At 42.7% G+C, this 21,732-nt stretch overlaps 1 protein-coding gene across 5 annotated transcripts in view; it reads right to left on the minus strand.

Moving 5' to 3' along the window:
* KCNAB1 (potassium voltage-gated channel subfamily A regulatory beta subunit 1) overlaps positions 1-21,732 on the minus strand; it is a 570,878-nt gene that overhangs the window by 334,708 nt on the left and 214,438 nt on the right. The window contains exon 1 of one of the 5 annotated variants that reach the window (XM_077488107.1): positions 2,699-4,199. The exons of 3 other annotated variants lie outside the window; for them this stretch is intronic. In XM_077488107.1, coding sequence (XP_077344233.1) covers positions 2,699-2,916 — 218 coding nt within the window. In that variant the 5' untranslated portion in view covers positions 2,917-4,199. Of the gene's footprint in view, positions 1-2,698; positions 4,200-21,732 lie in introns of those variants that run through there. One more of the 5 variants, XM_077488105.1, reaches the window with a different exon arrangement.

Raw genomic sequence — 21,732 nt, forward strand, 5'->3', positions numbered from 1 at the left:
CTTTGCTGGTTTATTCAGTGATTTTATATACTCATATAAAAGACAAAGTAGTGATAAGCTCCAAATTGAACTAAATTACCATGGATGTGGATCCAGGCTTTTGTTTTACTTATTCAAAGCCAATCTATACCTTCAACCATGTAACTGGAACAATTAACGCATGTCATAGACTCCCTGGCACCTTGGAGTTGGGTAATGTAATTAGGGATGGTTTCACAAACTTTCACAACTCCTGTCATGTTTCTGGATAATCGGCATCTGCCTTGACACGTCCCGCATTCTTGCTATTGACCACCAATATAAGAGGCATTCTTCCCATTGATAGCCAATGTAAGGGGCATTCTTCCCACTGACCACTCACCAATCCAAGGGACATTCTTCCCACTGACCACCAACGTAAAAAGCATTCTTCTCACTGACCCCCAGTGTAAGAGGCATTCCTCCCACTGACCACTAATGTAATTCTTCCCACTGACCACCAATGTAAAGGGCATTCTTCCCAGTGACCACCAATGTAAAGGGCATTCTTCCCAGCAACCACCAATGTAAGGGACATTCTTTCCAGTGACCACCAATATATGGAGCATTCTTTCCACTGTCCACCAATGTAAGGGGCATTCTTCCCACTGACCCAAAAGGAATTCATTTTAGCCTGAGTTACCTGAGACCGGAAAACTATTTCAAGGGTTGTTCTAAGGGGCATTCTGTCCTCTGACCACCAACGTAAGGGACATTCTTCCCATTAACCACCAATGTAAGGGACCATCTTCCCAGTGATCAGCAATATAAGGGACATTCCACTGATCACCAATGTAAGAGGCATTATTCCCACTAACCACCAATGTAAGGTGCATTATTTCCACTGACCACCAATGTAAGGTGCATTCTTTCCACTGACCACCAATGTACGGAGCATTATTTCACAGTGTCCATTAATTTAAGGGGCATTCTTCCCAGTGACCACCAATGTAAGGGGCATTCTTCCCACTGACCACCAATATATGGAGAATTCTTTCCACTGTCCACCAATGTAAGGGACATTCCTCCCACTGACCACCAATGTAAGGGGCATTCTTCCCACTGACCCCTAAGGAATTAATTTTAGTCTGAGTTACCTGAGACCTGAAAACTATTTCAAGGGTTGTTCTAAGGGGCATTCTTCCCTCTGACCACCAACGTAAGGGACATTCTTCCCATTACCCACCAATGTAAGGGACCATCTTCCCAGTGATCACCAACGTAAGGGACATTCTTCCCACTAACCACCAATGTAAGGGACCATCTTCCCACTGGTCACCAATGTAAGGGACATTCTTCCCACTGACCACCAATGTAAGAGGCACTGTTCCCACTGATCACCAATTTAAAGTGAATTCTCCGCACTGACCACCAATGTAAGGGGCATTCTTTCCACTGACCACCAATCTACGGAGTATTCTTCCCACTGTCCACCAATTTAAGGGGCATTCTACCAAGTGACCACCAACATACAGATCATTCTTCTCACTGCCCAATAATGTAAGGGACATTCTTCCCACTGATCACAAATGTAAGATGCATTTTTCCCACTAACCACTAATGTAAAGGACATCCTTCCCACTAACAAATGTACGGAGCATTCTTCACTGTCCGCCAATGTAAGGGACATTCTTCCCAGTGACCACCAATGTACAGAGCATTCTTCCCACTGTCTACTAATGTAAGAGACATTCTTCCCACTGACCACCAATGTACAGAGCATTCTTCCCACTGTCCACCAATGTACAGAGCATTCTTCCCACTGTCCACCAATGTAAGAGGCATTCTCCCCACTGACCACCAATGTACAGAACAATCTTTCCACTGTCCACCAATGTATGGGACATTCTTCCCAGTGACCACCAATGTACAGAGCATTCTTCTCACTCTCCATCAATGTAAGGGACATTCTTCCCACTGATCACCAATGCAAGAGGCCGTTTTCCTACTGACCACCAATGTAAAGGGCATTCCTTCCATGAACCACCAATGTAGGGGGCATTCTTCCAATTGACCACCAATGGAAGAGGCATTTTTCCCACTAACCACCAATGTAAGAGACATTTTGCCCACTAACCACCAATGTAAGGGGCATTCTTCCCACTAACCACCAATGTAAGAGACATTTTTCCCACTAACCACCAATGTAAGGGGCATTCTTCCCACTACCCACCAATGTAAGAGACATTTTTCCCACTAACCACCAATGTAAGGGGCATTCTTCCCACTAACCACCAATGTAAGAGACATTTTTCCCACTAACCACCAATGTAAGGGGCATTCTTCCCACTAACCACCAATGTAAGAGACATTTTTCCCACTAACCACCAATGTAAGGGGCATTCTTCCCACTAACCACCAATGTAAGAGACATTTTTCCCACTAACCACCAATGTAAGGGCATTCTTCCCACTGACCCCCAAGGAATTCATTGTTCCCTGAAAACTATTAAAATAAGTATAAAGGTAGAGAAAGGCTGAACTTCCAGTAGGTTTAGTAAGACTAGGAATATTAGCAGCGTGCTTTCACAAATTCTATAAACAGGCATAACATACTAGTATGTACTCCTGTAAGATGTACCTGTACATATTTCTAATAACATGCATACAATTATAGGAGTACACATCTTATATACTTAGGTAATGGTCCCATCTACATGAAATACACATACAGTTCTTACCTATATTTCATGCCAGTCTGCTTTGCTGTGGATTCCTTCAGAGAGATGTGATGCTGAGGGGTGAAGGTCCCCAGGCTTCTTGCAATAATGGCCACAGTACGGAACCTGGCCCTGGCCGCATTGACCACATTAGGGCCACTAGAGTTCTGCTTGCTGTGCCTGTCATCTCCATTCCGGCCCTTCAAGTTGTGTTCAGTGCAGGCTATGGACACTTGCATGCCTTCTTCTGGGCTCCTTAGCTCAGTGGTGGAACACTGGCTCCTTAGCTCAGTGGTGGAACACTCAGAGGCTCATGGAGCAACAAAAAAAAAAGATCTTCTTGTGCTGGAGGCTGCCCAGGCTTTTGTGGGAAGATCAATGAGTACCAGGGACTAGGGTTAGAGTTCAGAGGAGGTTGGCCAAGAGCCCTGATGTCCCAGGAGCCCTGATGTCCCAGGAGATGTCTCAGGAGCCCTGTTGCCCCAGGAGCCCTGATATCCCAGGAGATGTCTCAGGAGCCCTGTTGCCCCAGGAGCTCTGATGTCCCAGGAGATGTCTCAGGAGCCCTGTTGCCCCAGGAGCCCTGATGTCCCAGGAGATGTCTCAGGAGCCCTGTTGCCCCAGGAGCCCTGATGCCCCAGGAGATGTCTCAGGAGCCCTGTTGCCCCAGGAGCCCTGATGTCCTAGGAGATGTCTCAGGAGCCCTGTTGTCACAGGAGATGGTGAGAAGTCCGAGCTTTTAGGTTTTATCAACCTCCAAAATAAGTTCCTTCAGTCAGGGCAGGCAGTCCTGATTCCACAAACAGGAGAGGAGATGGTCCTTGTGATGAGTGCAGTCATCGCAGACGGTCCAGCAAAGTGATGCCTCCGGTAATTGTGCTATGGGCAGGATCGCTGATGACAGGAGATCTTCTAGTTGACAAGTGTGACAGCCGAGCGTACAGAGAGAGCGGAGCGTTCCAGCTTGCAGCTGCTGTGACAGCGATCACATGGGGAGGAGAGGGCTTCTTTAACCACACACAGCACGCTGGAGATCCGAGCACACACCATCTGCAGCAAGCCTGCTTATTAAAGGGACCTACAGATCAACTTCATTGCTCCAGCCCCACAAGTTAGCACATGCCCCCATGTCACATTATTGCTTCAGTGACTCATACTGAACAAGTGGGTGTCACAAACAATGCAGCCACCGGCAGCCATGGGGTTAACAAGCAGAAGCCATCAGGACGAGGTGATAAGAAGCAGAGGATCATCTGCCCATTGTCACACACCGAGCAACTGTGTCGGCTCTTTCCTTTACAATCCGATGATGTGACACTGCACAATCTCAGCACATCCCATTGCATGATGCCAAAAAAAAACCCCACACATCTATGCACCGGATTATGAGTCAGGACTTGCCAGCGGGCAAGCTAATTACACAGAGGGGCACCACACACACGGGCACCGCACCTTCTACACCTTCAGCCAGGACCTAGTGCTGCTACATTTCACATCTCTACATCATCCTCCATGCAGCACTGCAGCAACAACTCCTACACACTCCTAATTCCAATCATTAGCCCTCACTTGGAGAACATTTATTGGACGAGTCTCCCATTGAAATGCAGATAATTGTCCACACTTTGATAAATGATCGATTTCTCTTCCGATCAGTCCCTCCTAAAAGGAATGGTGGACTTTTGTATAGTACTGTAATTGTGTTGCCCCCCCCCCCCCCCATACATTGTAAAGCGATGCATAAACTGTTGGCGCTATATAAATCGTTAATGATAATAATAATAATCCAAAGTCGACAACCCAGTCCATCGATTTGCCACAAACAGGGAAATTGATTTCAATGGGTAGTTGGACGATACGATTGGAAATGAACGTTTCCATCTCTTTTTTTTTTTCATATTTCATCATAGATTTTTTATTTAAAGGGCCCCTTTTACATGTGCGGATCCGTATGCAGACATCTGCTTGATCAGTAGGGTTCGCTCCGTTGTTCCCCACTGACCTGGCGGATGACAAGTCCGTCTCAGCACACTGTGCAAGGACGGACCTGTCAGATCGTCGCTCTCCTCTATGGGGGGACCGGATGAAAAAGGACTGCCTGTCCGTTTTCATCCAAAACTATGGAAAATTGGGTTTCCATCCCTCTGGATTTAGCGGATCGGGGTGGATCGGATGTCAGCGGACATGTCACCGCTGACATCCATCGCTCCATAGAGATGTATGGAGCGACCGTTCAGGTCTGCCTGAAAAAACTGACAGGCAGATCGGAACGCCTAAGTTCACTTTTGGAAAAAAAGAATAAATGCACTTCTTTTGCAGGGGCCTGTATAGCATTGCAGCAGCGATCAGCAGATCTAGTGCCTTTCTGGGTCTCTAGCAGATCTGTCCATGCATCTGTGTGTCTGTACATCCCGTACGGGTAAGCAGATACAATCTGGCAGGAAGCATGATGAACTACCATGGTGGCAGCGCTTCACAGCGCAGTGGTAGTTCAGTAAAAACTACAAGCTGACAGCTGCAAAGGATACCAGACCTTGTAGTTTTCCATGCACAGAGCCCTGCTGATCACTGATGTGGCCGGCCAGGCGAAGCCCAGCTCAGACACATTTTTTTTAATTGTGATGGGGGGGGGATAGAGGGAAGAACCCCAATAGCTGTCACAGCAGGGATCAGGGGGGGCAGGGGCTGGTCCATTCATAACATGCTACACCCTGAATATGGTTGTAACATGTTACAAAAGGTGAACTTATCTTTTAAAATTGTAACAAACCCAAAATCAAAAATGAAATCTAAAGGTAATTGTAGGGGACGTGACTGGAGCGACACTGGCTGAGGCCACATTCATGTACAGCAGCCTTTCTCAACCTTTTTGGCTAAGAAGAAGCATTGAAATAATTTGCAGGTCTTGGGAAACCCCTGGTAAAATTAGTCAAGGGCCATTGGGAAAGTGAACCTTACATTGGTGGTAGTAATTGGGAAGAATGCACCCCCCACCCCGCCCATCAGGTAGGAAGTAAGTTAGGTACAGCTCAAGGAACCCCTGGCAACTCCTGGAGGAACCCTAGGCTAATAATGGTTGATCTACATACTAATGCACTGGATTGGTGAGCAGCACCCATTCTTCTCTTCAAAAATATAATATATTGTAGTTTACCTATCATTAGATGTGGTGGCTGCATTTGTTTTCTATTTTGTGGGCTTTTTTCCCCTCTGTTTTCACCTGGTGTCTGTAAGGCAAGCCATAAATGATTTCATTTTCTTTCCTTCTACCACTGGTGAAAGGAAAGGCAATCACTTTATACCTGCGTCAACACAGTTAGTGTTAATGGAGGAACCCCTCCCACAGCACTATTGTGTTCTGTCTGCCGACAAAACACAATGATTGCTGCTAGCGGCTAAAGCTGCTGGCAGTAATTGCATGTGAAAAATCCGACAGGCTGGTTGTACCCAAGTCCATCGATGGCCTGCTGAACCGGCCGAGATCTGATCCATCTATAGCCATCTTAACACACCTCCTGTATTAGGCTGGGTTCACATTAACTGGGGCCGCGGCTCGCAGCAAGGGGTCTGGTGTGCCCTGTTTTTTGTTTCAGGGGTGAATCAGATCTAAAATTTTGAATTTGGACCTGAAACAGAGCAAAAGACACACAGGATCCTTTTCCAGTGCAGACTGCGGCCGCCCCAGAACTGTGTGAACCGGCTCCATTGAGAGCCAGTCACAGTCTCCTGTCATGAAACTCGCATCCAATTCGGATAAGTGTGATCCCAGCGTTAGAGTGCCTACATTCTAAATAGGAGCAACAGAGATGCCTTTGGACATCAGCATTGTCATTCTAGGGGGAGAGGAGTGTGCGCTAGCAGATTTAAATACACTAACAACTTGAAGCAAAGCTCCAGCCAGCTAACACTTTTTAGGCAGTTACTGGGGGGGGGTGTAAAAGTTTTACGCAAATAAATAAAAATAGATCATTATAAGCTCCCCTGTCAGCGGTAAATGGTTTGTCTTAACTCTCTAACAGCTACATCTGCAAAACAGCTTTTTCTGTTTAAAAACAACCGAGTTACTGGCAGGATCACCAGGTGAAAATAAAGGAAATAAAGCCTTAAAAAAAAAAAAAAACGAATGCAGCCATCTCAACTAAGAATTGTTAAGCTGCAATATAATAAATGTTTGCTTTTGGGTTTATTAATGCTTTAAAGGAGAAGTGCACTTTGAAAAAATAAATAAATGCACATTTTTTTGCAGGTAAAAAAATTGGCTTTTTTTCCCTTTTGAGCCTGTAAAGCGTTGGACCGGCGATCAGCAGATCGATGGTGCCATGCAGGTCTCCTGCAGATCTGTCAGTGTATCTGTGTGCCTGTACATCCCATATGGGAATGCAGATACACTGACAGGAAGAATCAATTACCTTCATTGAGAACTACAAGCTGACAACAGCAAAGGATGTTGGGGCTTGAAGTTTGTTCACACACAGAGCTTTGTGGATGAATGACGCAGCCCTGTTGGCGGAGCCCTGCATAGCTGCGCCGATTTAAAAAACTGACAGCTAATACAGGGAAATTCTCCCCATACTGCTGTCACAGGGAGAGGGGGGAATGGCCTGTGGCAGCAGCATTGGAAATATGTTACATGTACCATCCTAAAAAACAGGTGGAACATGTAACTTGTGCCCAAAAGTGAACTTATCCTTTAAGAAGGGAATAGAGGGAATGTCAACTGCTTGGTAAGCATGCAGTCACAAGGCAGCCCACATATAGAAAAGATCTGCAGATTTATAATCTGGGTATACAAGATCCTTAATTGTTCAGCAACCGCTCAGGTTACCTGTCCAAGGAAAAAAAGATGACTATTACTAGAATTCTAATTGGGTTAGTGAAAAAATGTTTGATATACATCCCAACTGTTCAACATATCTCTGTTTTCACAATGCAATCTCATAATCTGATTGATCAAAATAAATTCCAATTCATGACTAAAGCATCTTAGTGCTGCTGTTCAATGATAATTTTTCACCCTGGATGATCAATTCCATTGGAGTCTAAATCGCTCGGAAGGGCAATTTAATTATTTTGATCAAATTTGACATTGATTGGATAATGAAATCAAAGTGTGTATGGCCACCGCCACACGATTATTGCTCTAACCATGGTACTGTGGTAATACAGACATGAGGGAATTGATAAAGTCAATACATTTGTGTATAGTATATATCATTTAGAACAATCAACTTTGGGGACCTCCATAGGGACACATATGTCTGATTGAAGGTAACTGAATTGATCAGAAATTAAAGTGTTCATCCCTTTAAGAAGCAGCTACATCCACTGCTAATTAGAAAGCTGACTGCTACAGATGGGGAAATATGCAAATACCTCTTGTATTATTTACATGACATTTGTTCATTTAACATTCTGTATTTTTTTTTGGTACTCGGGAGCACGTGTTATTTCAGGTTCATAGGCTCTATGTTGAAATGTAATCCCCAGACAACATAATGTATGCTGTATACAGCATATAAAGCACATGCTGCCAGGATCAGGCTATAAAGCAGCTCCAGACCATAGCTGATTATGCAGCAAGGAAAATCATTGGTCTGCTAATATCCCCAGGAAACACAGTCCCCAGGCTAAATCTAAGGAGACGTGTCCTTAGAAAATAAGGTTACTATTATTAAGCTCTGCTTCTGAAAATGCTAGGTATCTGGTGTTCATTCTGATCCAGTGTCTTCAATACTTTGTGAGTCTCTGACTTACAACAGATACGCAGATCAGTTGTTCTGTTTTCAGCCTGAGGCCGTGTTTACACTGGTAAGACAAACGCTCCGACATTTGGCACTCATGTCACATGACATGTGAAAGTCAATGTTTCCCTATGGGAGCCATCTTAGCTGGTCCAACTCAAGTTGGTACGACTTTGAAAATGCTCCCTGCACTACTTTGGTCCGACTTTGATCCTACTTCAGCCCATTCATTATCAGTGAAAGTCGGATCGCCATCTTAACTGACCCGACTTTAGCATGCAACTTGTGCTCTGAGGATCTTGAAGGGAAACTCCACGCCAAATTAAAAAAAAAAACAGCATGGGTTCCCCCTCCAAGAGCATACCAGGCCCTTCGGTCTGGTATGGATTTTCAGGGGAATCCCCACACTGAGAAAACAGCATTTGGGCCCCCCCAAAATCCATACCAGAGCCTTATCCAAGCACACAGCCTGGCAGGTCAGTAAAGGGGGTGGGGAGGAGCGAGCCTGACCCCTACCAGGCCGCATGCCCTCAACATAGGGGGGTGGGTGTTTTGGGGAAGGGGGGCCCTGAGCTGTGAGAACTTAGCCATCAGCGGTGTTTGATCGATTGGTTCTCAGTGCAGAGGCAGTGGGAGACAGAGCAGCATCCACCTAGGTAAGTATGATTCTGGAAAAAAAAAACCTCTCTTTTAAGGTAAACCTTCCATTGGGGACTAAGGGGGCTGCCATCGCTGATCTTCTTATAGAAATGGGTATGAAGGGCACCCTATGAGGCAGTGGCGTAACTAGAACCTTCAGGGCCCCGATGCAAGAAACCATGAAGGGCCCCCCTGAACCCCAACCAGGGCCCTTCCCTCCGAGTCCGGCGGTGGAACTCCAGACAAGCCTGTAGTGTCCTCCGGGGAGCTCTCATAGGGCTGCACTGCATCTGTGTGCTTAAAGTTTGTTTACCCAGGAGAAGTATGTAGTGCAGTGTGGGCCGGACTCGGGGGGGGGGGGGGCGGGACTCTGGCTGGGGAGAACAGACATCGGACTGAGCGGCAATGCATGGAGCAGGAGAGGGGTACTCTGAGGAGCCGGCCGAGGACACAGGTCATGCGGGGAATGCACAACTAAAGAGCAGCCAGTGCGATAGTCGAGCATGGAGCTCTGCTAGTCACCCTCCACCTCCAGCCACCCGTGTGCATGGTGCACTGGTACCCCCAGCTGCCTATGCTGCTGCCGGCCATATGTAGAGGGGGCTGCATGGGCCCCCTGCATCACAGGGCCCGGTTGCGGTCGCAACTGCTGCACCCCCTATAGTTACGCCCCTGCTATGAGGGTCTTATGTATAATATAAGAAGCGAATACAGGGTTTTATGGCAAAGTATTCTATGCCTTTGTGATGTCCTAACCATAATGAAGAAATATCAGAGGTCCACAGTAAAGGGACAAGGAGTTAGTGGATGGGCTCTCTAAATTAACTGATAGGAGTTCCAATTGATCTCTTTTCTAGTTTACTATCCGAGGCAAATTCTGAACATCCACTCTCTTAAGTGAATGACAACTTCCACACTGTGAAAAAACACTGGTAGAGTGAATTTTTGAGATGTTCTCAATGTTAGTACTGTAGCCACCGGTAACCCTCTACTGTGCAACCTTTCTACTCTAGAATTATACCTCTGTGCACTCTCTGTATCCTAGATACTGCAGCTAGGGCCAAGGGATCTGATTAATTCCTTTCTAAATGATGGAGCTATGAATCATTAGAATTGTGTGCTCCCTGGGTATATATTTACAAAGGCCATATATATTGATATATATGCTACTTTAAGCCTCATTCACATGGCTATAACACAGCCATAAAAAATTTACTGATCATTAAGACAAGGAACAAAAGTTCCTATGTAATGATCAGTAAGTAAATTGGTTTTGTAATGTGCAATGTGTTTTTTTATGGCCATGTGAATGTGGCCATATGTTTAAAAATAAAAATAAATGTGTAAGTGCATTAAACCATATCAGCAAAATGAACATAAGATAATTGTTAATTGATCATAAAGTAAATTTTTTATTTTTTTTTGCCCATGCATAGGTTCGCTGCACCCTCCTCCCCAGCAACACATACACACCTTTCTTTTACTCCTCTGCTAGTCCATTAGGCTGCTGAGAGCAGTAGAAGCCTCCTTATTTAAGCCATGCATTGTTCAAGTTATAGCTTACACAGTGTTATGGACTCTCCACATGTGACATTGCTGGTGATTAACAGTGCTATCACATACATTTCATGCAGTAAAGTGGGGGGAGCAAATCAAGGGTGGGTATGTCCTGCTGAAGAGGGGGGGGGGGGGTAAAAGCCAACCATATCCTTCCTTTCCAGGTATTATGGACATTCCCTTGGTTGTTCTCTGCAATCTGGTGTAATAACTGCTGTTGGAGGCTGGCACACCGTCCTTCTCCTAAGGAGTGCTTGTGTCCCCCTTACATTTCCTTACTTTTTATTCCTTTTTCGTTCTTGTGTCTTGCCCTTGTCCTTAAAGTGGTTCTACACCTTGTACAACCACTTTTACCTACAGGTAAGCCTATATTAAAGCTCACCTGTAGGTGCTTGAAACATCTCCTAAACCTCCAATGTTTAGGAGGTATTTACTAAAAAGCCGAGCACTGATGTCAACGGCGCATGCGCACTATAGAAAGGGCACATTGTGCTGTTTCTAATAGGGGTCATGCCGTGACTGGCGGCTCCCGCGCACATGCACGGGAGTGACATCACATGACACCGGCCAGTCACAGAGCTGGAGTTCGCGGCCCCTGGAAGGAAGAGGGACGAAGATGGATGCTCCCTGCTAGCGAGGGCAACGGAGACATCGCGGGCTTCGGTTTCAGGTAAGTGGCACATAATGGGCTACTTTTGTGAAAGAATGTAATGTAGATAATAATAAGCAGAAAATGCCTATTTTCTTATGTGTATACATGTTTCTATGCAACTCCTTACTTATTATATAGTATACAGATTAGCGCTGCTTCTGGAACTGAAGATGGCGTTGAACTCCCACTCCCCCTCATTGGAAGAATGAGGAAGTGAAGAGGGAGCCAGCAACAACCAAGCCTCAGCATAAAGTTTCTGCATTCTTTCTATATTTCAGCCAATGAGATGTACCTATTAGACTGACATAGCAATGATGTATAATCTATTATTCTCTCTGTATAAAACATTAGCACCACCCTGCAATAAACCAGATGTGTGGAAGTAACCAAGCTGAACAGTGTGTTTGCTTCCAGCGTGCATGCACATTCACACTTTGTAACTAGGAACAGCAGCATATAACCTTGAACTAGATTGTAGTTTTTAACCATTACACTACATACATGCGATGCTTTACCTTTGCAGGGAAATAAAGAGGAAGTAAAACCCACTATGTTACTAAAAACTATCAATAAATGGTGTATTACATGCTGTTCATACTCACCCAGTCATGATAATATCCATTTGCTATATTCTGCAAAAACCTGGTTGATTATGCTGTTCTATGTCTCCACCTTCTGTCACCTTCTGTCCATCATTTCCTCCCTATCACATCTGAGCAGCCCCTGTGACTATAGAATCAAACATGTGGGCGTATACACAGAAATGAATGACAGCTCACTCTCACCCTCCTCCTCCATACCCACTAACCAGCTAAACACAATGTGGGTGGGATATTACATGTAGATTGATGGAGGTTGTTATTCTAAGACACTGGCTGGAGGGGCGTGACACAGCTGGTCACTGGCAGAAATTCGCCTACACCACAATTGATTTCAAATATATATTTGAATGACAATTTAAAAATATTTATTTATCCTATTTATTTAGTTGTACAGTGTATTCCAAAGCCTGATTTTTTATTTTGAACCTTTGACCAGACGCAGAGGGCTAGAAGCTCCTCCTCCCACTGTTTCCCTGCAGACAGCTTGGGAAAGATCTGGGTCATGTGACAGTAATAATAAAGGGCCACAGCAATTTCAAATCCATTATAAAAATTGTTGGTTTTTTATTCATTTAATGTTATGTTTATTTGAGTATAAGTTCTGCATACAGCCCCATTACCCATTCTAAGCCTGAACCCCAGTTCTCAATTATCAGTTTTTGCTATCAAGCATTTTTCCTTGCATTTGGTTTATGTTCGTTAGCATGTGTTGAAGTGTGTTTGCATGTGTTTTACATGCATGTTCATGCATTTTTGTTTTTGCCAATGAGGATGTTTTTTCTGTAGCAACATCGTGAGGGAATGTGCTTCCTGGTTTTCTATGTCTGCGGCAAATGTTGCAGTGTTCATCCTGATTTGTGCCTCACTGTCGAGAGACTTAGCTTCAGCCATCTTTCCAGAATTGTGGCTGAGCACATGGAAGGTATCCAGGGGAAGTGCTTGTAACCATGGTAGGAAAAGCTGCCAGGTGCTCACCCACAACAAGTTAAAAATGCATAAAAAGGGAATTGAAAAAAAAAATGCATTGATTTTTATGTGCTTCCAAAGACTTTAAGGGGCCAGAAAACGCAGATAAATGCATGTAAAATATAGACATGCCTCATTTTTAACTGCACAGATGTGAATGACCTTATTAATCTCTGCTCTTCATAGATAATTGTTGGTTGATCATAAAAATGTTTCAAAGCACCACCTTATACAATGGCATATGTCTCATAAACCTTGTTCTATGCGGCCAGTGTGATCATCTGTTGGATCAGTACTCCTCCACAGACAGGTTAACTCTCCAATAAGACACAACAATTTAATCCAACATAGTTTTACATGTAAAATGTAATACATGGATGTTCAGCGGCCCTACATAAGTGTAAATGGACAACCCTGTCCACCACAAAGGAATAACTGAAGAACATGGAGAAGAAGGGAGGGGTCTAGCCCAGGACTAAACTAATCTAGATCAGTGGTCATCAACCCTGTCCTCAGGGCCCACTAACAGACCAGGTTTTATGTATTACCTTGGGGAGATGCAGACTAGAATACTGCAATCACTGAGCAGCAAATTATATCACCTGTGATGTATTTCAGTTATCTTTCAAGCCTGGCCTGTTGGTGGGCCCTGAGCACAGGGTTGTTGACCACTGATCTAGATCACAGATAACTGGACTGTACCATTTTACAGACATTACATTGCAGATTGTAATTATATTAGATTACCACTAGGTGTCAGTACAAAGATATTATACAGTACATGACCAAGTTTAACTACTTACCCTCCGGAAGATTTACCCCCCCCCCCCCCCCCCATGATGAGGCCATTTTTTGGGATACTGCACTGCGTCATTTTAACTGACAATTGCGATGTCATGCGATGCTGCACCCAAAAAAAAATGTATGTCCTTTTCCCCCCACAAATCGAGCTTTCTTTTGGTGGCATTTCATCATCTCTGGTTTGATTATTTGTTGTACTATAAACAAAAAAAGGAGCGACACTTTTGGAAAAAAAACTATATTTTTTACTTTCTGCTATAAAACATATGCAATAAAAAAAATGTAAAAAATCAAATGTTCTTCATCAATTTAGGCCAATATGTATTCTGCTACATATTTTTGGTAAAGAAAAATCCCAATTAGCGTATATTGATTGGTTTGCACAAAAGGTATAGCATCTACAACTATGGGATATGTTTATGGAATTTTTATTTATTTATTTTTACTAGTAATGGCAGTGGTCAGCGACTTATATATTATACTGCGATATTGTGCCAAATAAATCAGACACCTAGCTGACACTTTTGACACTTTTTGGGGACCAGTGACACTAATATAGTGATCAGTGCTAAAAAAATATGCACTGTCACTGTATTAATGACTAATGGCTGGGAAGAGGTTAACGATCAAAGGGTTAACTGCGTATCTAGCCTATGCTTGTGTACTGTGTGGGAGGTGCTTTTACTAGGGGAAGGCATTGATCCCTGTTCCTGCTTTGCAGGAACACAGGATCAATGCCGTCCCTACTGACAGAATGGTGGTCTGCCTTGTCTTCTGGCTCTCTGCCTAATGATTGGCCAGTGCCAGTGGACATCGAGAACTGGGTCCCCGCAGATCAGCTTCTGCTGTGTATAATCACAGTGCCCCAGACCAGGAAGAGCAGGATCACGTACTAGGTACGTGATCCTGCGTAGCAGAGCCGCCTTGCCGCCGTATATGTAGAGTGATGGATACACAATAAGTGTTCCAGAACAAACTCAATGTGTTTTTGTGACACATGAATTTTATGCGCTGCAAAATGCACGTAAAACCATGCAGGTGTTAACCAGGCCTAAGTCTGAGCCAATACCTGGGAATTTCAAATCAAGAGTTTGAAGGACTATGTCCAATATAAAGGAGACCTGCACTAAGCCCTTGTACACACGGTCGGAGATTCCGACAACCAAATCCGTCGGATTTTGTCTGTCGGATTTTGTCCGATGGATTTTGTCCGAAACTGTTGCATACACACGGTCGGACAAAGTTGTTGGAAAATCCGACGTGATAACGTTATTTCGTTACGACGGGACTACGTTCAGGCAAGTAGCCAATAGCTTTGGTGTAGAAATTTGATCTGAGGATGCGTGGCACTTTGTCCGATCGGAATTCTCTGCACATGATCGGAGTATGTCCGATCGGAGCATTTTGTTGGAAAATTTTACCAACAAGTTGGAAAACTTTCCGTCGGATACTCCGACAGAAACAGTCCGATGAAGACCACACACAGTCGGAATATCCGACAAAACGGTCCGATCGGACACATTCCGTCGGAATCTCCGACCGTGTGTACAAGGGCTAAGAGAATTCATAGGCTGCTATTGATTAATTCTTTCTGAACATGCACGTTCTCCTTTGTCATATTACTCCAATACTGCGTATAGTTTGTAAACCAGAGCAAGTATGCAGTGCAGGAATTCTCTGATTCTTTGGGTGGATCTAATCACTGAAGTTAGTGTGCTGACTTGGACCATTGAGAACGATTAGCATATTGTCTGTAAAGAGCAGTAATATTGTGGAAATCTGTACATGTTTCATTTGTTTAGTGATCAAACTCTCCACCATGTCTCTCTTTCAATAAACTGCTACAAATTGCTCTAAAAATCACAGACTTTAGAGAAGAACCTACAACCCATTCTCATTTGTAAACCTTTAAAACTTTAAAAGGCAGATACTTAAATTTGAAAAAACTCCAATTTTCAAAGGCTACCTGGAGTTCTACTTTAACACTACCATTTGATTATTATTACCAAGCATAGATGACTGTTTAGATAACAGGAAAGTAGAGCATAAAAATAAGTGTTATTTATTCATATGCCAGTTGTGATCTTAAAAGGTTTTGTGCCTAAACAGCAGAAATATACTTTGGTTTAGTGTAGATTAATGAGGCTGTCCAAAAAAAAAATCCATTCTATATTTTATCTTTTCAGTGTTTTCTTGTATGTTGTCTTTTCTCAACATTTGTAGCTTGTAAAGGTAAAAAGTAGACATGTTTGTGGTTATTAGAAGCAGCCACTTTAAAAAAAGTGCTCCTGTGTTCAAACTTTTGACATTAAAATATCTACACATTTTTAACAAGCAACAAAACAAGCAATAAAAGAGATATAAATAAGCATTTACAGTGTAAACTAAAGTAAATAGTAGCGCTAAACAGTATAAATAAATAAACCCAGTGACAGGTGATAGGGATCAACACTAACATTAATAAACAACTAATAATAACATTTGTGCAGAAATAGTCCATAAATGAGACTGAATTGTCTCAAACAAGGAAAGCTGAATATATCCTGATCTGAGATCTTCAAAACTTTCACGACACCACGTGCACTCTGTGTTTCCACTCCCCTTTGGTTAAAAATTCACCAAATGGCGATGCCTTGCACTCTCAAGCTTGGCAAAACAGCATCAACCCTTACAGGGTTAGATATCCACCGATATCCAGACGTGACACCCGATTTCATGGACTCTCCATATATAATGAAACAAAGTGCTCCAATAGTGCAGTATTGTTGTAAAAAGCTTATTCTATTAAAACAGCTTCAAACATTGCACTCATATAAGCTCAAATCAATGAAGCCTAGAGGCATCCACTTGCAGCAGCAAGTACTAGTGTAATGTGGTCTCAGCGGACACAGCATAGGTGAACTGAATCTCACCAGTGAGAGATTGTGATTCCCTGAGTGTCACTTCCGGTATATCGTCAAGCGTGAAAAACTGGTTGCCGTACAGCCAGACATTTCGTCATAACAACTTACTCATGGGTTTCCCTGTGTAAATGTCGCTGGCAGGGAAGGGGTTAACACTAGGGGGCGATCAAGGGGTTTAATGTGTTCCCTAAGTGTGTGTTCTAACTATGGAGGGGATGGGACTGACTAGGGGAGGAGACCGATCAGTGTTCCTATACTAGGAACACACAATCTGTCTTTTCTCCCCTGGCAGGACATGGATTTGTGTGTTTACATACACAGATCCCCGTTCCTGGTCTATCACAAGCGATCGCGGGTGCCCCACAGACATCTTGGCCGCTGGGCACACGCATCGGCTCCTCAGGGGCGCGACCTCCTATACCCCTTAGGGGGCAGCGCAGTACAGCTACTTCAGTTTGCACAGGGGAGCCATTCTGCAGCCGTCAAATGAGGGCGGGTTGTAGGCTAGTGGTTAAAGTAGCAGTTGTTGCACATGTAGGTTACTTTTGGCGCAGTGGTGGTATTTGAAGAGTGGGTGTATGGATCTTTTTGGACCAGTTTTGTTGTAAGCAATAAAAGAGCTTAAAGTGGTTCTAAAGGCAGGTTTTTTTTTATCTTAATGCATTCTATGCATTCTATGAATTAAGATAAAAAGCCTTGTGTGTGCAGCAGCACCCCCTAATACTTATTGCCTTAGCCCCAATCTCGATCCAACAATGTTGCACAAGAGCCTCGGCTGTCTGGGACTCTCCCTCCTCATTTTCTGAGACAGCAGCGTGCGCTATTGTCTTCTGCTGCCATCAATCAAAGTCAATGAGCTGAGGAGAAGAGAGAGGGGGTGGGGCTGAGCCATGGCTCCATGTCTGAATGGACACACAGAGCAGCGGCTCGACTCAGGGGCTCCCATAGCAAGCTGCTTGCTGTGGGGGCACTCAGCAGGAGGGAGGGGCCAGGAGCACTGTTGAGGGACCCGAGAAAAGGCAAATCTGTGTTGCTCTGTGCAAATCCACTGCACAGAGCAGGTAAGTATGACATGTTCATTATTTATAAACAAAAAAAAATAATATCACTTCAAAGCAATTTTTGACCTATGTAACTGCTTGCACTGTGAAATAATTCATCTTCAAAGATCCTCCAAGATCACAACAGAGTCTTTAAGTCTGGTTTTAGCCAGTTTCTAGGCTCTCAGCAGAGCAATTATCAGCTATTATTATTCTAAATGTGTATTTCGAGTGCTTTACATGCATATTCAAGCTTCAGAAATTTTTGTTTAAGGGAGGCATCTTCCTTACAGGCTAAAAAATGCCAGACAAATGCTTGAAAAAAAAACTTAATTTGAGTGTTTACATGCATTCTCACTTAAGTCTATATGGCCAATATTGCCTAAATTTACCTTTGAAGTAGCTTGTGTAGCTTTTTGAAACATCAGGTGTTGAACTAAAAGCATCTGAGTGCTCATATGGGAATGCCCTCCTCTTAACTACAAAGGATTCTGTTTGGTGAGAACGTTATAGATTTCTGCTTCAAGCTCCAAAAGGCTCAGGTGTGAATGGGGCCTAAAAGCTTAGGAACACCTGCTTTGTGTCTTCTTAAAAAGTAAAGGGGGGAAATAATATATGATTTTGGCACCTCTATTGGGAACTTTGAAGATTAATTTCTCACAATGCCTATAGCTACAGAGGTGATTGAGGGATTTGGTTTAACTACTTGCCGTCGACAGGCCGTCATAAGGCAGCCTTGACTTTAGAGTGGTATATCTGAATGATGCCTGTGTCAGAAACCATGAATCAGACCAAGACAGAAGTACAATTAAATCACACTTGTTTATTAATAAAAAAAAAAAAGGTTAATAGAGTAAGCATAGTCAAAGCATAGCCAGAGTCCAGTAACCAGATCGAGTAGTCAGCCAGGCCAGAGTTCAGTAACCAAATCGGATAATCAGCCAGTTTAGAAGTCAGGGATTTAAGTAGAGGAACAGCAAGCAGGATAAGGAGCCAGAAGGGATGTCAACAAGCCAGTTTTTAAACAGGAACACAGGAGATGGTTTCTTGTGATGTGACCAAGGCGAAGGCAGAGATGAAGTGAGCTGGACAGCTTTAAGTAGGCAGGTCAGATGAGCATGATCAGGAACAGCTGGGTAACTGTGGAGAGAGATGAGAGCTGGCAATTAGCTGACAGCTGAGCAGCCAACCCAGAGGCTACAGACATCATTCAGATATTGGCATTTTCAGCCGGTGATTCCCTACACCATAAGAATGATCATAGTGGCTGTTCCACCACTTGATCGTTCTTACGGGTGGCGAAAAGGGATGTCCCCCCCCCCCGCTGCCGTTTGGTGCTTCTTCCGACTCACCACAGTGATCGGTGAGTCAGAGACAGGATTCACCGGCCCCAGATGTCCACCATAGAGATATCCGGTGGACCAGATGGTCGCCGGAGTCTCTATGATCATCGGAGGTCGGGCGCGATGTTATGACGTCACGCCCGGACTCTGCATTCAAATAAACGGCGCTGCTTCGGCTGGGAAGCCAGGATAGTTTGTTTTTGTTTTTATTTTAGGCTTCCCAGCCTAGAGGTGAGATATGGGGTCTTATTGATCCCATATCTCACTGTAAAGAGGTCCCGTCATGTCATATTCCTATTACAAGGGATGTTTATATTCCTTGTAATAGGAATAACAGTAATCAATTTTTTTTAAAGTGTCAAAATAAAAACTATTAAGTAAAATTAACAATAAAAAAAGTTTTTTTAAAGTGCCCTGTCCCCGTTAGAGCAAGAGCAATAATTCTAACCCTAGACCTCCTCTGTATCTCAAAACATGTAACCAGTAAAAAAATTTAAAACGTCGCTTATGGGGATTTTTAAGTACCAAAGTTTGGACCCATTCCATAAGCATGTACAATTTTGAAGTGTGACATACTAGGTATCTATTTACTCAGCGTAAAATCATCTTTCACATTATGCAAAAAGATTGGTCTAACTTTACTGTTTTTTTTATTTTTTTAAAGCATGAAACTGTTTTTTTTTTTTTAAACGTTATTGAAAAATTACTGCACAAATACTGTGCAAGATAAAAAATTTCAATGACCGCCATTGTATTTTCCAGCGTGTCTGCTAAAAAAAAAACATATATAATGTTTGGGGGTTCTATGTAATTTTATAGCAAAAAAATATGATTTTTACATCTAGGAGCGAAGTGTCAGAATTGGCCTGGATGCGAAGTGGTGTTAAAATGATTTTACTGCTTATTCAGAATATGTAAATTAATAGTCTGGTTTCTTTTTAACAATAATGGCCCCAATTACCAATGTATATGTGCTGACACTTGCCCATAGTCATATGTGGAGAGGGTCGAACAACCAGATTTTTTTTCACAGCATTTAGTATGTTTTTGCCAAATGTGCAGATTTAGTGCACATATGACAAATTCACTAACATATCAATTTTGCTAAAATATGTACACTCTAGCATGTGAACCTATGCCATCTGATACCATGCTTTATATTAATATGTGATTTTAATTTTTTTTTGCTTTGGGCGCTTTTTTTCACAGTTATTAGCTATTTTACACACACTTTGTGTATGGGGAAAACAACGTAAAGTACAAACCTGAAGCAGAAAATAAATTTACTCGGGGTACACAAACAAAAGATTTAGATTGCCATATTGCAAGAAAATTACAATAGAATTATTTTAAAAGCGTTAGAAAATATTAAATTCTAAAATGACTTTTGCAGCAAATAAATGAAATTTTTAAAATAAATTAATGTAATCAAATAGTTACAATGTATCTGTCAATTGTCATGGTTGCTTGCTGTTACAGTGATCATTTAAGCAAGAAGGCACTGTTGGTAGTCCTTGTCTACTGTAGGACATCTAGATATGCCTTTTGGGCCTAGCTGAAGTCCGGCAGTGTGTACCTTGTATGACCTTGGTCAAGTGGTTAAGTCTGTTAGATACAGAGCCACAGGGTAGAGAAAGCACAACAGGCCTTTTCTTTTAGAATTTTCTTAAGAAATTAGGGTGAATAGGCTATGTTTTGTCAGACCAAAAGTAGATAAACACGATTGGACCTCCAAGTAAAGTGTGGTGAATTTATTAGACTGACATTTAAGTTCCCAGATGGTTACTTCTCAATATAATGCATGGGCAGGAAAGCTTTTACGATCCATTTTTACAATGCAGCTAAGCGTATCTTAAATTATGAAACAAATTGAAAATTGCTCTCTACATATAAATGCTTGAGTATACAGACACAGCAGCCAACAATTCACTTAGTCAATGAATTTGAGAATGCAATTGTTAACGTAGAACATGCTTTGGGGAAGCTGGTAGTGTGCCAATGCTTTGAAGGGTTCTACTTAAATCCTTAAATGCCATGGGGGACATAAGATCATTGCCAAAGTATACTCTTGCTCTAGCAGTGAAGATGTTAATCCGCTAATGCTTATCCCTGGTAAATGGAACACAAGCTCTCCAAGGTACTGAAATAAGATAACAGTTGCTGTTAGCAGCTCTTAGCCTTGATCATTTTATGCTAGTAGGCCATATGCTAATTGCATAGGAAAATTAGTTTTTGGGGTATTGCAACAATCTAATAGCAACGCTGAGTTAGGAAGAGCTGATTATTGCTTAACTTGACCTTCCTATGTCATAACTTTAGTTTAAAACACAGTCCTAAAATACATAATTTGATCTTGAATTACAGCATAGAATACTCTGAGAAAAGAAGGATAGGGTGCTTGTTTATAACTGACATCAATCTTTGGTGTGCTGATATTAAATTGACAAATCCTATACTACTGCAAATAATACAACCTTCATTTAATGGTCGATACGATTGCATTATTCAATAACTGCTTAAAGTGGGAACTTGCTTTAATGGATTTGCTGTGACAAGATTAAACCGATTAGGTAAAATAAATAAAATAAACATACATATTACATTCTCTGAGACACCTACCTGCTGAGAAATTTAGTGGGGCTGGATAATTTTGCTTTGTGCATCAAAAGTTTCTCAAAAGAAGTGGCTTTTATTGCCCATAGCAAGTGATCTAATTCTAGCTGTCATTTTTCCAGTACAAGTTATCAGATGAAAGGAATCGAAATTGTATGCTGTGGGCAACCTTTTCTTTCAGAGAGTTTTGATGTATGG

Source organism: Lithobates pipiens, unplaced genomic scaffold (genome assembly GCF_037356315.1).
Source record: "Lithobates pipiens isolate NorthernLeopardFrog02 unplaced genomic scaffold, aLitPip1_a1.2 Scaffold_18, whole genome shotgun sequence".
Lineage (NCBI taxonomy): Eukaryota > Metazoa > Chordata > Amphibia > Anura > Ranidae > Lithobates > Lithobates pipiens.